Below are 15,540 nucleotides of genomic sequence, written 5' to 3' on the forward strand. Positions count from 1 at the left end.
AGTTCAGCTAATCCATCGCTGTCTGCGTTTCACTTTAAACTCGACAGAGTCACCAGAGTTCAGCGCCCCCCGCAGCGCAGGCAGCCAGTAAACACCCTGTATTTCATTGCTTTGAGGGGACAGACTGGACCTGTGTCTGGAATATTGTGTGTTATGGGATATTTAAAGGGGTCGTATTAAAGCTGCTGTTCACTTTGAAGTTAATACTGTTATATATAGAACCTAAACGGTGAAAAAGCCTTTTTTTTAATTTGCCATGGTTGTGATGTCATTTCCATATGATCATCCTACAGAAGCCCCGCCCTTTCATCTTACAGCCGCTTAGCCCCGCCCTTTCAGCCTACAGCAGTTTAGCTGTGCCCAATTCAGCATACAACAGTTTAGCCCCGCCCATTCACCCTACAGCAGTTTGGCCACGCCCATTCAGCCATTCAGTTCCTGCAGTCTGTATCAGACTTATTAGTTATTAAAGTGAAGATAAATGATGAGAGATGATGACGTCTTTAGTCAGAGCTGTTATTCTTTTTCATCAGTCAGAGTCTCTGTGGGGCAGCAGCTGGTTAGCAGGAGAAATGATGAGAAAAGTCTCTTTTTACCATCCAAAATCAGCGCTAAGGCCTGTGCACAACTGTTTTATCCCACTGACCGTGAGACATGATGACCGTGCCAGTGAGAGCAGATCTGCTCCAGTTAATGGACTGCGGTTCTGAGCTGCCAGCTCTGCCGTTGGTTCTGTTTGTCAGTTCTGCTCCGGCGAGTGGAGCGTCTGAAACAGCAAACAGACAAAACACGGCCAAAACGGCTCCGAGCCTCAGCCAGCAACTCCATAAAACAGCGACAGCTCGCTGACGGGAAGTGATTTGGGCCATAATGGATGTGATGCAATGAAAATAAACAGAACGGGAAACATTTCTGCTGTTTTGTGTTCAGTATTCTGCCTAAAACAGTTCTAGACAGGAGCAAACATGCATTTCTCCTATTTTAAAGTATAATAAGCATCATTAAACATGTGAAACTTAATTGCCTTGCTAAATTGTAGATTTTGTGAAGGTCCTGGAGGGGTTAATTGATAGGAACGCTAACAAACATGACCCTCGTAGTTACTGAAATCTTCTTTAATGAACTAATTTATCCTGTTTGTTTTTGGTCTGAATGTGTAATTGCGCTGTATTTTCTGCTCTGTTTTGCCAGAGATAAACAACATTTGACTGAACAGTCATAATCGTTGCTGAAGATTTTTATATACTTTACTGTAAAATTAGCTAGCAAGCCTCTAAAGAGACTTTAATGAAAATATATAAAGCACTTTGTAATAAAAATGTATATTGATTAGAATTAGAAGGGAGTCCAGACTGTGTACACTTGTATTCCTTAAAACACCATCCAGTACCTCTAATCACTGAAGTATAAACCAAAAAGACATGCTTTGTTCATTATAAAGATATGCAAATAGGCAAAAAACCCTCTTTTAGTGGGTAATACCCCCCCACACACTCCTCCCCCCGTCTGTTTCACCCATTTTAACAAAATCAGATTTCCTTTTTGTCTCATTTTGACTTAACATGCATTATTCAAATACCAGAGTAAACAAATGCTATGATGAGTTCAGATATCCACTAGAGCTGCATGATAAATCATGTTTTTATCGTTATCGCGATGTGAGTTTCGTTAAGGGCTGTGATGACAGAACCGATCAAATTACCAGAGTAGCGTAATCAGACTGGTGGAACCCTGCATGGGTTTAAACTGACTTAACCATTCAGCTAAACAGCCAATTACGAAATATTAGGGGTGTAACGATATGCACATTTCTTGATACGATACATATTATCGGTTTTTGTATCACGGTACGGTACAGAATTAGAAAAGAAATGCTAGCATGACTTATTTATCTTTACTAAAGTGTTTGTTTGTTTGGGTTTGTAGAGCTGTGCTTACTGACACAAGTCATTTTCATAGAACACAAAATAAAAGGATATAATCATATTATAGGAGATTTTTTGATAGTTCATTAATTAATTGTGATTAATCTTCCTAATCATATGTTTACGTGTTTAATTCCGTCTGTGTCTCTCTGGCAGGACTTTGCGGACGCGCTGGACGTCCTTCCTCAGATCACCATGGTGAACAACGTGATCCACAATAACGAGGGTTATGGAGTGATACTGGTGAAGCCGGATGCTCGCGGTGCGGAGGGTCAGCCTGCAGACGCCCAAAGTACAGGTAACGCAACACACTGTCTGTCTGTCCTTCTGTCCACTCACGCTGACCGACCGACTCTGAGGATAGAGTAAACAAAATAACCCACAGTATCTGATTATAGACGACATCCTAAATAAAGCCGCTTCTCTGCTCTTATTAACGGCTCTGTCTGCAGACGTGGTTCAAACTGAGGCTAAAAGATGTTAAAATGTCTCCCTTCAGCTTTGACTGACGCACTAACTACAAATTAGAAATTTACTCAGCGTCCAGTTAAATCTGTTCATGAATTTTCAGAATTTCATCTGCTTCCAGACTTTTGTCCAGACTTTTATTGGTTAGACTTTTATCTGTTAATACATTTTGCAATAATTCTCATCATCCTCTCAGTGTCACTTTATCCAGCTGACATATTTTTGATCCACATTTTCTTTGTTTGGATGTTAAAATTCTCTGACTATATTTGCGTAGTCTGTATTTTTGGGCTTTTTTTAAAAAAATGTAAAATGATGACGTTTTATTGTGTTGTACATCGTCTGATGCATTATTTTTACAAAAGAAATGATGAATTGATGTGAATATCAGTACCGAAACAAGTTTATTGTTGCTTCTGACAATTTAAGCTCTTTTAATTTTGCACTTCTCTCCAAACGAGTACACAGCGAGAAACTCGGTGATCAGTTTTGACAGACGAGTTATAAAGAATGTGCACAATTTTTCTCCAAATTTCACCAAATCTTCTGTTTTGTAAGAGTAGTAAAGTGTTCGGTAGTTACATTTTTAAAGATGAATTTATGACTTTTAAAGCTTTTTCAAAGATTAGAGTGAAATATTTGTGTAATTTTGGTAGGAACTGAAATGGAATATTAGGTTAAAATATTATCTGAAAATGGGCTAAATTTGTGTTTCAGACGTCGGAGGTTAGATTTGGGGCACTCAATATAGAACAGGATAAACACATTTTTATCAGATTTATCAAATAATTATTAAATGTAGATCAGCTGTGTGTGCTAAGTATTACATTTAATGTGTTGAATATGTTTAAATTTCTCATTTATGCATTTTTAAATGTGTGTTTATTAGGAAGGACTGTGTTTTGATCCACTTTTACAGAATTATCCATACAGAGTTGACAGAATTGGTTTATATATGTATATAATATATATATTTACATTAACATATTTACATACATTTACATTTACATAACATATTTACATACATCAGTCTTAAAGGTACAGCAACAAAAACGGCCTGTTTAATTGTGAGGGATGCAGAGAGGCTGGGATTCTGTTTCAAAGGAATTACGGCGGTTTTGGTCCATAACAGCACAGAGATGTCATGAGGTGACATCAGAGAGAGACACAAATGTAGGATAGGGAGCCTTTAATGGTAGCAGTGCAGTTGGGGTTTGTTTGCAGTTTACTTTCCTCTTTATTTCCGTGTCTCTAAAGTGCAGCACATAGAGAATGAACTGATAATGCATTTCCTGCCACTCTAAAACTGCAGTGACTCAGACTCTGTGGTCATTTCAGTCGACCAGCGGCTCACCAAACAAACCCAAATGAGAGAGGGAGAGAAAGGGAGAGAGGGAGAGAGAGAGGCTGCTCCACTTTCGCAGTAATATCTGAGAGGAAGTATTTGTGTGTATGAATTTTTTATTAAAGCTGCCCCCCGGGGCCGGTGCCGGGCGGTCCGTAATGACTCGTATCCCCCCGGCTCCTCAGCCTTGGAGTTACTGTTTTTGTCTGCACTTATATTTGGAGGAGAGACTGAATTAAAACGAAACTATAACTGACCTTCAGAGAGAGAGAGAGAGAGAGAGAGAGAGAGAGAGAGCTTTAATTTCTAAATCAGGATTAGCTGAACACACTGACTCAGAATGACTACCTCTCTCTCTCTCTGTGTGTCTCTATCTCTCTGTCTTTCTTCCTTTGCTGTTCTTCTCTTCTCTCATTCTCTTTTATTTTCTCTTCCATCTCTCTGCTCTTTCTCCATTTCTCCTTTTTTCTTTTCCTTTTATTTGCTTGATTTGCTTCTGTCCATTATTTCTCTTTCTGTTCTCACTGCCTCTTTCTCTCTTCTTTCTCTTCTTGCATTGCCCCGCCCATTCAGCCTACAGCAGTTTAGCTCCACCCATTCAGCCTACAGCAGTTTAGCCCTGTCCATCACACGAAGTTATAAGGAGTGTTTTAGCCCAGGATGCTTTTGAATGATGTACAGCCAATCAAAACAGAGCTCATTTACATATATCAGTCTTAAAGCCCCAGAAACAAAAACGGTCTGTTTAATTCTAAGGTTGGAAATATAAAAGTGAGTTATGACTGTTTTCTCTCATGACAAACATAAGTGTGTGTCGAGAGAGAGGCAGTAAAATGTGGGATATGAGCTCTGAAATATTGATTTGAGTTTTGTGTTGTAATCATATGTTTTAACATTCAGTGGCTGCGAAACAGTGCAGATAAAACCGTCTGACCGATGAAGTTACATTTTTCATCTCGTTAACCTCGCTGAACTTTCCTGTTCAGAAATCCAGTTTCCTGCCAAGACTTTTAATTGTACTCATTAAAATGAGGTGCGCTGCCAGTAAACGAGCTGTAACGAGATGACGCCCGTCGGCCGTCGGAGCTGGAACATTCTCAGTGTGTTTGGAGTTGGGTGGCTGTGACTTAAGCTGGACTTTGTTTAAAATGTTTTAGGGCTGTCAGTATTGATTATATCAGTAATGGGATTATCTGTTACTGTGATGGTTAACTGAGAGCTGAGTTTTAATAAAGCACAAACTATACTGAAAAATAATAGATCATTTTATTGGAAAGAGATAAATGAGGAGGGCTTTAAAAATACTTCATAAAAAGATGTTGGAACACAACAAGGTAATACAAATGTATATAATGTGTGTTTTATATGTATAGACCAATCAGCCACAACCATAGTCCTCCTCCCTGTATCTGCACTCACTGTCCATCTTATCAGCTCCACTGACCATATAGTTTCACTCTGTAGTTCTACAGTTACAGACGGTAGTCCATCTGTTTCTCCCCTTTTTACCCTGTTCTTCAGTGGTCAGGACCCCCACACAGCAGGTATTATTTGGGTGGTGGGATCATTCTCAGCACTGCAGTGACACTCAGCTGGTCGGCTCTAGTCTGCAGATGTTTGCGTCAGTTGGAGTCGACAGTTGGAGAGAGTCGAGTCGTGTGTGAGGAGTGCGGACTCAGATTTACAGCATCCTGATTGCGTTTCAGACCAGCCGGAGTTTATCAGACGTTTGATTTTTTCCGACCCGACTCTGAGTGTAATCTGGTGTAAACTGAGCAGCGATTCAATCTCTGCTAACGGATTCCTGCAACAACCAATGAAAACTGAGAGTGTGAAAGAAGAAAATGCAGCAAGTAAACAAAGAAAAATGGCGGAAAGTTACTCGCATGTGGAGCGAAGCTTTTTAATGAGCTGAGTTTAAGGCACAACCGAGTTTATGTACATTTAAAACTCTAAAATTACCGAACTGATCACATTTTTACATCCATGATCCTCTTAAACATGTTTACCTGCTGCTTCTTTACTGTTTCAGCGCAAATGGCAGAGAAAACAGCAGCAGCAGCAACACGTTTGTTTATTTGCGTCTCCTAGTAACGTGAGAATCTCGAGAGTTCGTGCGAGTTCGAGTCGGTTAGCGTGCGATCCCTAATCATTTAGTGTGTGTTCCCTAATCGGTTAGCGTGCGATCCCTAATCGTTTAGTGTGTGTTCCCTAATCGGTTAGCGTGCGATCCCTAATCGTTTAGCGTGCGATCCCTAATCATTTAGTGTGTGTTCCCTAATCGGTTAGTGTGCGATCCCTGATCGTTTAGCGTGCGATCCCTAATCATTTAGTGTGCGATCCCTAATCATTTAGTGAGCGATCCCTAATCATTTAGTGAGCGATCCCTAATCGTTTAGCGTGCGATCCCTAATCGGTTAGTTTGCGATCCCTAATCGGTTAGTGTGCGATCCCTAATCGGTTAGTGTGCGATCCCTAATCGGTTAGTGTGCGATCCCTAATCGTTTTGTGTGCGATCCCTAATCGTTTTGTGTGCGATCCCTAATCGGTTAGTGTGCGATCCCTAATCGGTTAGTTTGCGATCCCCAATCGGTTAGTTTCGCAATCCCTAATCGTTCAGCGTGCGATCCCTAATCGTTTTGTGTGCGATCCCTAATCGTTTAGCGTGCGATCCCTAATCGGTTAGTGTGCGATCCCTAATCGGTTAGTGTGCGATCCCTAATCGTTTTGTGTGCGATCCCTAATCGTTTAGTGTGCGATCCCTAATCGGTTAGTGTGCGATCCCTAATCGTTTTGTGTGCGATCCCTAATCGGTTAGTGTGCGATCCCTAATCGGTTAGTGTGCGATCCCTAATCGGTTAGTGTGCGATCCCTAATCGTTTAGCGTGCAATCCCTAATCGTTTAGCGTGCGATCCCTAATCGTTTAGTGTGCGATCCCTAATCGGTTAGTGTGCGATCCCTAATCGTTTTGTGTGCGATCCCTAATCGTTTAGCGTGCGATCCCTAATCGTTTAGTGTGCGATCCCTAATCGTTTTGTGTGCGATCCCTAATCGTTTAGTGTGCGATCCCTAATCGTTTAGCGTGCGATCCCTAATCGTTTAGCGTGCGATCCCTAATCGTTTAGCGTGCGATCCCTAATCGGTTAGCGTGCGATCCCTAATCGGTTAGTGTGCGATCCCTAATCGGTTAGTGTGCGATCCCTAATCGTTTTGTGTGCGATCCCTAATCGGTTAGCGTGCGATCCCTAATCGTTTAGCGTGCGATCCCTAATCAGTTAGTGTGTGTGATCCCTAATATTTCAGTCGCCCAGAAAACCTGCCAAAACCAGTGTGATAGTGTGAGACGCTCAGTCTTTTATAATGTGTTAAGACTTTAAGTTGTGTAGTGGATCCAAGGCTTTAATGTGACTGGAATCTAATGTGGAAAATGACAACTTTGATCATCTACAGCAGAATTTAATTAAAATTCAATAAGGTCCTCAAGCAAAGGTCCGGAACATCATAATGTCTACCTTGCATCATGATTCAGTGCCATATACTGTTTACTGAAGTAGTAGTTATATCAACATCTTATACAGTCAACAACTGAATGTCAAATCAAAAAGTACAATTCAGTCATATTTCAACAATATTTAACGTCATGTGAAATAACCTCCCTCTGACTCACTTTCTTCTCCGACTGCTGTGTCTCTCCTCGTCCCTCCCCTGTGTGGCGTCACTCACTGGATTCTCAGTGCTCATCCTAATGCACAGATCTGATTGGCTGAGTAGCGTCATGTGTGATAATTACAACGCATGCGATTGGTCTGTGAGTCTCCCGAGCCGCTAAAGCTACCATAAAGGCTAGAAAAGTTAAGGCGATTAAAACAGGACCACCCCATCAAAATTAAAGAATTCTCCATAGTTTATCTGTTACAGGTAAAGGTCCGCATAGGACAGCGTCTGGGTACGGACTCGGACCGCGGTCCGCCTATTAGTGACCTCTGATCTAAAGTAATTGCGATTAGGCGATTATGTAATAATTACAGCAGGCCTACTAGAGATGACATGATGCTAGCAGTGGGCAATATGACAATATTTCATTGCTGTTGTGATAAATTATATCACAGTGTGTTATTACGAGTGTATTGTGGGTGTTCTCAGTACAGAGTGAGCAGAGTCAGGCCTGTTTAACTGGATTTAGTGCAGTTTTTTTTACTATTATTGTCTTATTTTTATTTTATTATTTATTTGTTTGTTTATTATTATTCATATTCTTAATTCTTATTTTAATTATTATTATTTTATTATTATTTTAGTCATTTAAATACATTTTTAGTTTACTTTTTGATCTTATTCTCCTTTTGTTTTATTTTGATTTGATTTTGATTTTATTAACTTTTACATTTTAGCGACGTTTTAATTCTTGTTTTATATTTTCTATTGTATTTTTATGCCTTTTTTATTATTAGTGTTTAATTTTTTTTGTATGCTTACCTGATTTGAGTCATTTTTTATTAAATTTACTTTTATTATTTGATACGTTCTTACACATAATCAATCCCTTTTCCTGTATCAGCTCGGCCTCATTGTAAATGAGAGTCCCCTTCAAGGGTAAATAAAGGTCGATTGATTGATTTATTATCATTATTATTACGGATATTGAAACCTTGAAAAAGAAAGGCTGGCATTTAATGTTTTCCTAATTGTTTATCATTTTTTTTAAATTGTGTACCCAAATCTATTAAATTAGCTATGAGAACATTTCTAATTTGAATTTGATAGTGATACTTAAATTATACCTTTATAATTATGGCCTACTGTGATTGTTAATAGCCCTGTGTAGGACACTATCAGCATCTGCCTCTGTATGAATATGAATATGAACATGAATAATTACAGTGTGACAGTGTATTTTTGCCAAACTGTCCCTTTTAAAGTCCATTCAAAGTGAAATGGTTACTGCGCAGGGCAGCGACGGACTCCAGTAACTTTGATTCCTTTTTATGTCAGATGCAGGAGGCGAGGTGGAGGAGGAGCATAAAGAAGGCGGGGCTATGGAAGCAGAAGGTGGGGCTACTGAAGGAGAAGGTGGGCCCGCAGCAGCGGAGGCGGGGTCAGACTGTGACGTGCCGACCATTGTGGTGGAGGAAAGTCCAGCCGAAGTTCAGCCGAGCTTGGTTCCTCCGGAGTTCACCGAAGGCAATGATGCCATCAAGCGGGAGCTGGTCGCCACCTCGGTTACGAAGCGGCGCCTCCAGAAGAGTCGCATGAAGGAGCTGGGAGCCATGCAGGCCGACGAGAACCTGCTGTCTCAGGAAATGTTCGTTTCTATTCACGGAAATCAGTTCCGGCGTAACGGGATGGGCAGCTTCGGAACATTTCTTTATTAAAAACTGACCGAGCGGAGTGTTGACGCCTGGGGTCACTCTGTAGTCGTGTTCTGCCCAAACTCTGAGTCTGAGCTGCTCATCTCTATGAGAAAAACTCAACAGTGTTTTCAGAAATTGCTGCTTTCTCACCCTTTTGTAAACAATGTTCAGAAACAGAAATAGTTTATCTTTCCGAGTGAATCCTCTGAATCACGTAGTTGTTAGTCTAACTACAAACTAATGCTGCTTACTGAATTAAGTGCATGTAGCAGTAGTCATATTTCAGCTCCTTAAAGGGGAACTCCACTGATTTCTCAAAATTCCCCCCATAACTCAGTGTGTGAGATGTAATCAGAGTGATTCAGAGTGGTTTGGTGTGAAATGGTTCAGATGCCTTTACAGTGGTGGTGATAGGAACCAGGGGTCGCCATGACTACAACACAAATATAGACATTTTATTTACTATCCAGAACCACCAGTGAACCTACACGAGTCTTCTGAGTTTATATGGAATGTTGATGATGGAAAATAGTGAAAATCTGAAATAATAAGTTTTCTTTGGGGACTATTTTGCCTCACAGCGCCCTGCATGTATCCCTCCACCATGAATGGAGTTTAAGTTCTCAAAACTATCATAAAACAGTGTCTCAGTCATCAGGCAGTGAATTCATAACCATTTCATGTAGGAACTTTCTGTGAGGGAGCTTTTAGAGGTGGACGTCTGGTTCCTATCACCACCACTGTGAGCAGTTCTGACTCAGAACTATTTAATTATGCAGAAATTTGGTGTAATTCCCTTTTAATGAAAAGAAATGTACAAACAGCAAAATGTTTCACCTTTGGAACGTTTTTGTTTACAACAGGGTGCAATAGCTGCGAGAAACGCTGCTTGTTTTTCCCCATAAAGATAAACAGCTCAGGCGTGGACTTCCTTATATGGGCGTGCAGCCGACTACAGACTGACGTAGGGCTTTAGAGGTTTTTAGTGATCACAGCACGCACGACACACTTTACACTTTCTAATTTACTGTGTATTTATTCTCTTAATTCTCTAATCGGGCTGCGCTAATTTTAAAGTGTGAGGTTTTTTATATGTATATAGCACCATATAAATGAATGCAATGGGACATTAACTGTTTTTTTGGTCTGGTGTTAACATGATGCACATTAACACAGTGAGACGTTACCTGCTGCCTTGGTTTAACGTTCGTTACACTAAAACACCTTCCGCACTGTTGAGGTGTTATTGGTTTCTCTGGCTTACGGCTTCACCTTTCGTGAGACACGTACTTGTTTAATTCCTGTTGATTAATTTTCAGTGGATTAAAGGTCTGGTAAAACCTCATTACACTGCAGGCACTTTGATTAATTATAACATTCAGCATGTCCTGCCAAAAAAAAAAAAAATCCACCTTCAATAAGACGCTCCAGTTTGACCTGCATTAGCCTGAACATTTCACACAGCCGGCGGTGTCGAGGCGGCTTTTATTAAAAAAGCATTGATGAGACATTCTAATAAACTTGGGGTGAGCAGTAACAGTTTAAACTGAATTCCAGACTGATTTAGTGCTTTAGTCTTTATGAACGAAGGACACCTACAAACTCAGAGCATTGTTTGTTAATTGTAATTGCAATATGCTGATATCACAGCATTGCTATGCAAACGAGCCTCTAACTAATTAGTGAGGGCTTTACTGTGTGAGCATTCTGACCAATCACAGATGTTCTTTGGGTGTAAATAAATAAATCGAGGCTTTTACATTGCATATAAATACATTTGGTCAAAATAATGCAGGTTGTTAACCATGCATATATTCTACTGTCAGTGATAATTAGATCAATTTAAGGCTTTATGTTCATAATGTTTTCATCAGGCTGGCCGATATGAATGTTTTGAGACCCATATTGATTTTACGAGGCCAAAATTATAAACTGGTAACATCAACCAATATCATTTTATATTCAAATACTTTTAAAGTGGTTTACTGGTGAATACAGTTGTCTTTTGTCTGTTATGAATTGTTAGCTGTTTCACTGAAATTGCTGTTAATGATCAAAACTGGGCATGGTGCAGGGCGCAGCCTATCAGGGTAAAGTGGGTAGGAAGGGTTGTGGCTTATGCAATAGACACACCCTCATTCAAATGACTTGGTGTTTTTTCCTGGAGAGGTTGTGAATTCTAGAGGTTATAATTTAGGTTTTTTTTAGGTGCCGAAAAAATAATCTTAATCAAAAATGGCATCAAACGTGCAGTGTTTTCATTATATTAGATATATTGCGATTCAGGGATGAACAATGTAATTGCATCATTTCGTTGTATGAAATATCAGCATCATCATCAAAATCAGTATCAGATGTTTAAATTTGATCTAATATGTAATGTTTAATGAACTCCAGAAGAGCAGAATTAGGTGGTGCTGGGTTACTGCACTGAAATACCTGCATTTTATTCATTTCTATCTTACAGAAATAATTAAAGAAATGTTATATTTCTCTGTAATGTTAATGCAGGCAGATTTGGTCCCAAACTGTACATTTAATAGATGTTTATGTATCAGTATTTGCAGATATACATGAAAAACATCTAATATCGGCCCTCAATTCCCATGTCGGTGCATCCCTGTTGTAATTGGAGTATGATATTTGGTCCATATTGTGCAGCACCCAGAATACTGAACTTCTGATTTAAGTCTCCTGTAAATGCACCTGCTTCATAGCTAGAGTGATTTCAGATCTGAGAATAGTTTGTCTGAGTAAACTGGGCGCATTTTTCCTTTCTATATATCAAAAGCATCTAAAATATCACCGTGGCCCTTATTCAGCAGATCTGCATAATAAAGAGCTCAGATTTAACCTTTATTATCTTTAATGACTTAGATGATGACTTAATGACTTAATGACGAGATTTGAGCGCAGTCAGCTTCAGTGTGCGTGAAATCAAGCGCCAACCTATAAGTGCCTCATTTACATGAAGCACGCCCTAATTCATGCAGCCAATAAAGCGACAGCATGGAGCAGGATGCGCACCAATGACTGCTTGTAGGCAGAGTTTGAGGGCAGTGAGTGCACTGTCCACGGCTGGAAAGACAAAAACATAGATATACGTACCCAGATGCCGCGTTGTCTGTTGTTCTCTGAGGCGATACGTCTGTGCTTCCGCCATGTTGGAGAGGTCAAGATCCGCTTGTGAGCAAATTCACTTGTATTGAGAGACGATGAGTCTCAGGATTAAATCAGCCACAACTTCCTTTTAACTCAACCGATTTTCACCAAATTCACTGATTAGTCTAGACTGCACGGATCTGCTCTTGGTAGCTTTTATGTCTTTAATACCTGATCGTGATAATTAGCCGTCCAGACCAGTAGGAAACTATTCAGTCTGCACCTGACGTTAAAAACCGAGTATAGCACCAGAAACAAACACACACATGAGCAAATCCATCAATGTGTGAATCACTTCTAATCCTAACACACATAAAAATAAAAAAAATAAACCCACAAAACACAGTAAGAAGGACGAAGCTAAAGTTGGCTTCCTATTCGCCAGCGTCTTGTTCGAGTTTTCAAGAAGCTGGCTGATGCACTGTTTAAGGTGGAACGGGAAAATTCGAGCAAGAAGCTGGCTGATGCACCGTTTAAGGTGGAACGGGAAAATTCGAACAAGAAGCTGGCTGATGCACCGTTTAAGGTGGAACGGGAAAATTCGAACAAGAAGCTGACAGATGCACCTTTTAAGGTGGAACGGGAAAATTCGAACCAAGAAGCTGGCAGATAAGAATCTGACTTAAGCTTCCTGTAAGAAGGTTCTAAAGTTAATCTATTATGAATACACAGATTAAGGAATCCTATAACTTACCGCTACAAAGCTTTAACCATCACTGTAAATAAATAACTACTACATAGAGTTAAAATCCTGAATAGACTATTAAATAAGCTTAATATAAAACCAGAGGAAAAACAATCACATCAACAGGTTCTCTGTGCCTCATTAACCACACGGCCATATCTACACAAACACCACACAGACATGAGTGTGGATCGCTGCGTTCCCTCCGTTATATAATCCTATACCACTTTCTGAGTCTGATATTCCTGAAATAGTGTAATTTTGGACAGTATCTTTCTTAAACTGCCGCTCTGTAATGGTACTGAATGCAGTCCAGCAGCGATGTTGACCGACCCAAAATGGCGGCGCCGTTGACGTGCCTGATGGGACCCAACGCGGCTTCTAGGTGTGTATATCTATGATATTAAATATTTAAACGCTGTATTATTGCAGTTAATGACTCTAGGTGTGTTTTGTATTGATTGTTTAGTGGGCGGAGTCAACAAAAGCACAGTGTAATATGTCTTTAAATGGAACGTGGAGTAGTTGCAGTATTTGTTGACCCCAGTGTGCATGAAAAACAAGTCCATCCACTTCTGTACTGCTGTACAAATTACTGCCATTACTGTTAACTTCTATTTTTATTCTTATTGATATTCAAGATAATAATTGAGTTTGGTTTAAAAATCAAGCATTTTCTCAGGTTATTAAGCTGTCACTCATTTTACGGTCAGATTTGACTGGACACAGCTTTGATGAATAAGGACCAAAGTGACTTTCTACCCCAGGATCGTTCTGTCTGATCCTGAACCGCATCATTTCTCCCCACAAATAAAACTCAGTGTTTATTAATCAGCAGTTTGTCCTTGTCTGACCGCGCAGGCTCGTTCGCAGTGCTCCTCCGCTGTAGGACGGCCTGCGCTGTTCGGTGAAGGTGTGTCAGGAGTACATGTGTATTCTGTTCGGAGTTAATTGGTGCTGGCAGCCCTGCGCCCCCCCGCCGGGACCCCCTGCGTTTAGATGGTGACGGAGACTGAAGCGCTCTGTTCTCCAGCCAGACTCGTGCTCACTGATGTGCTCTTTATTCAGAGGCTCGGTTTGAAAGGTTTGGCATGCGCCTCGGGAAAGGACATGTCACAGAGTCTGAAAAAAAACCCAAAACATAACAAAAGAGACTGAAGAAAGGACATTCGGGGACCGAGCATGTGACCCAGACGGATCTCCGCTCCCTCATTAGGACTGTGCTGTACAGTCGGATTAGTTGGAAAGCGCTGAACTCCTGGTTTTCCGCTGAACACATACAAAAACAGAAAGTGGACACAGTAGATGACCTTTGTAAGATAATATTTGAGCTGCAGACTGTTTGGTCAGATAGAGAGAGTGACCACTGGACTGCATCACATTCTGAACCTGTTGCTGATCCTGAGTGAGCTTTTCGGTCAGCAGCTGAGCAAATAAACAAACTGTAATCAGCCAGAAACCAACAGAATGTAAATCGGCAAAGACGACGGGAAACTCGCTGGAATAAGACCACATTCAGCTTCATTGGCAAAAGCTGAGCTCAACCTGATATTTACTCAGTTTTATGGCTCTATTAGTAACACAGATGGGCGCTACTTTTTTTGGCGTAAGGATTTGTTAACATTTAACCACATTTCATACAATATTTATGCGAGTCAGGCCTTCAGTTCAGGCCACAAATGTCAAAAATGTCTACAACAATGCTAATTTCTGCTAGCGCTCCTATGGAATTCTAGTAGTATGTTAGCGCTAAACCAACAGCAGCTCACCTGAACAGTTTGTGATTTGTTGGCTGTTCTAGATTAAACGCAGACTATTGAATCTTGTAAAAGTCATTCCATATGTTTTATCTGAATCTTGGAACAGACATCATCATATATCTGATCTTGTGTGTATCAGTTTTATGGTGATTCTTTCAGTCAAGAGTTCTGACATAGAGCTGCCGTCACTGTTTAACATTCCTAACAACTAACCGGAACACTGCTTAGTCTATGACTCGTATTCACAGTCTGTGGTGTATCTAGAACTTCCAGAATGGCCTCAGAAAAATGGTCCCAATGTAAATCAAAGCATGATTGGTTGATTTGTCTGTCACCTCCTAAGGGCTCAGTTGTATTTGAGTTTGCTGGCTAATTTTCTAAAGCAAAATTACATTAATTTTAATGGAATTCGCATCACTGAATGAATTTGTGTCCCAAACTTTCGAGGCTAATTTGCATCAAGTTCCGCTGCACTTTGACATGCAAATTCACGTCTTTGGCGCTACTGTTTTGGCTCTGTTGACCTCTAATGGGGGGGCTTCATACAGCAACGCTGAACCTCCAAAAAGGAGTAAATGCTAATTTAAACAAGTCTATACATACGAACATTTCTTCCCCAATGACTGTAAATAATAAGCACATAAACAGAAACACTATGATGCACAGTCAGTCGGGAGACTGTATTATCTTTACTTTTGTGCTTTTACTGTTTATAGTAGGCGAGTTAGGCACTTCCTAACTGCCGTGTTAGCTTGTTGGCTAACAGCTGCTACACAAATCACTGCATTGTCACCAACCACACCAGTTATATACACTTTATTACTACAGATCAGCGTAGGGAAC

At 40.3% G+C, this 15,540-nt stretch overlaps 1 protein-coding gene across 1 annotated transcript in view; it reads left to right on the forward strand.

Moving 5' to 3' along the window:
- shcbp1 (SHC SH2-domain binding protein 1) overlaps nt 1-9,468 on the forward strand; it is a 49,360-nt gene extending 39,892 nt beyond the window's left edge. Inside the window, exons 12-13 of the mRNA XM_036584537.1 lie at nt 2,082-2,223; nt 8,738-9,468. Of these exons, the coding sequence (XP_036440430.1) occupies nt 2,082-2,223; nt 8,738-9,111 (516 nt within the window). The 3' untranslated portion in view covers nt 9,112-9,468. The remainder of the gene's footprint in view (nt 1-2,081; nt 2,224-8,737) is intronic.
- The last annotated feature ends 6,072 nt before the right edge of the window (nt 9,469-15,540 follow it).

This window comes from Colossoma macropomum, unplaced genomic scaffold (genome assembly GCF_904425465.1).
Source record: "Colossoma macropomum unplaced genomic scaffold, Colossoma_macropomum, whole genome shotgun sequence".
NCBI classification, from domain to species: domain Eukaryota; kingdom Metazoa; phylum Chordata; class Actinopteri; order Characiformes; family Serrasalmidae; genus Colossoma; species Colossoma macropomum.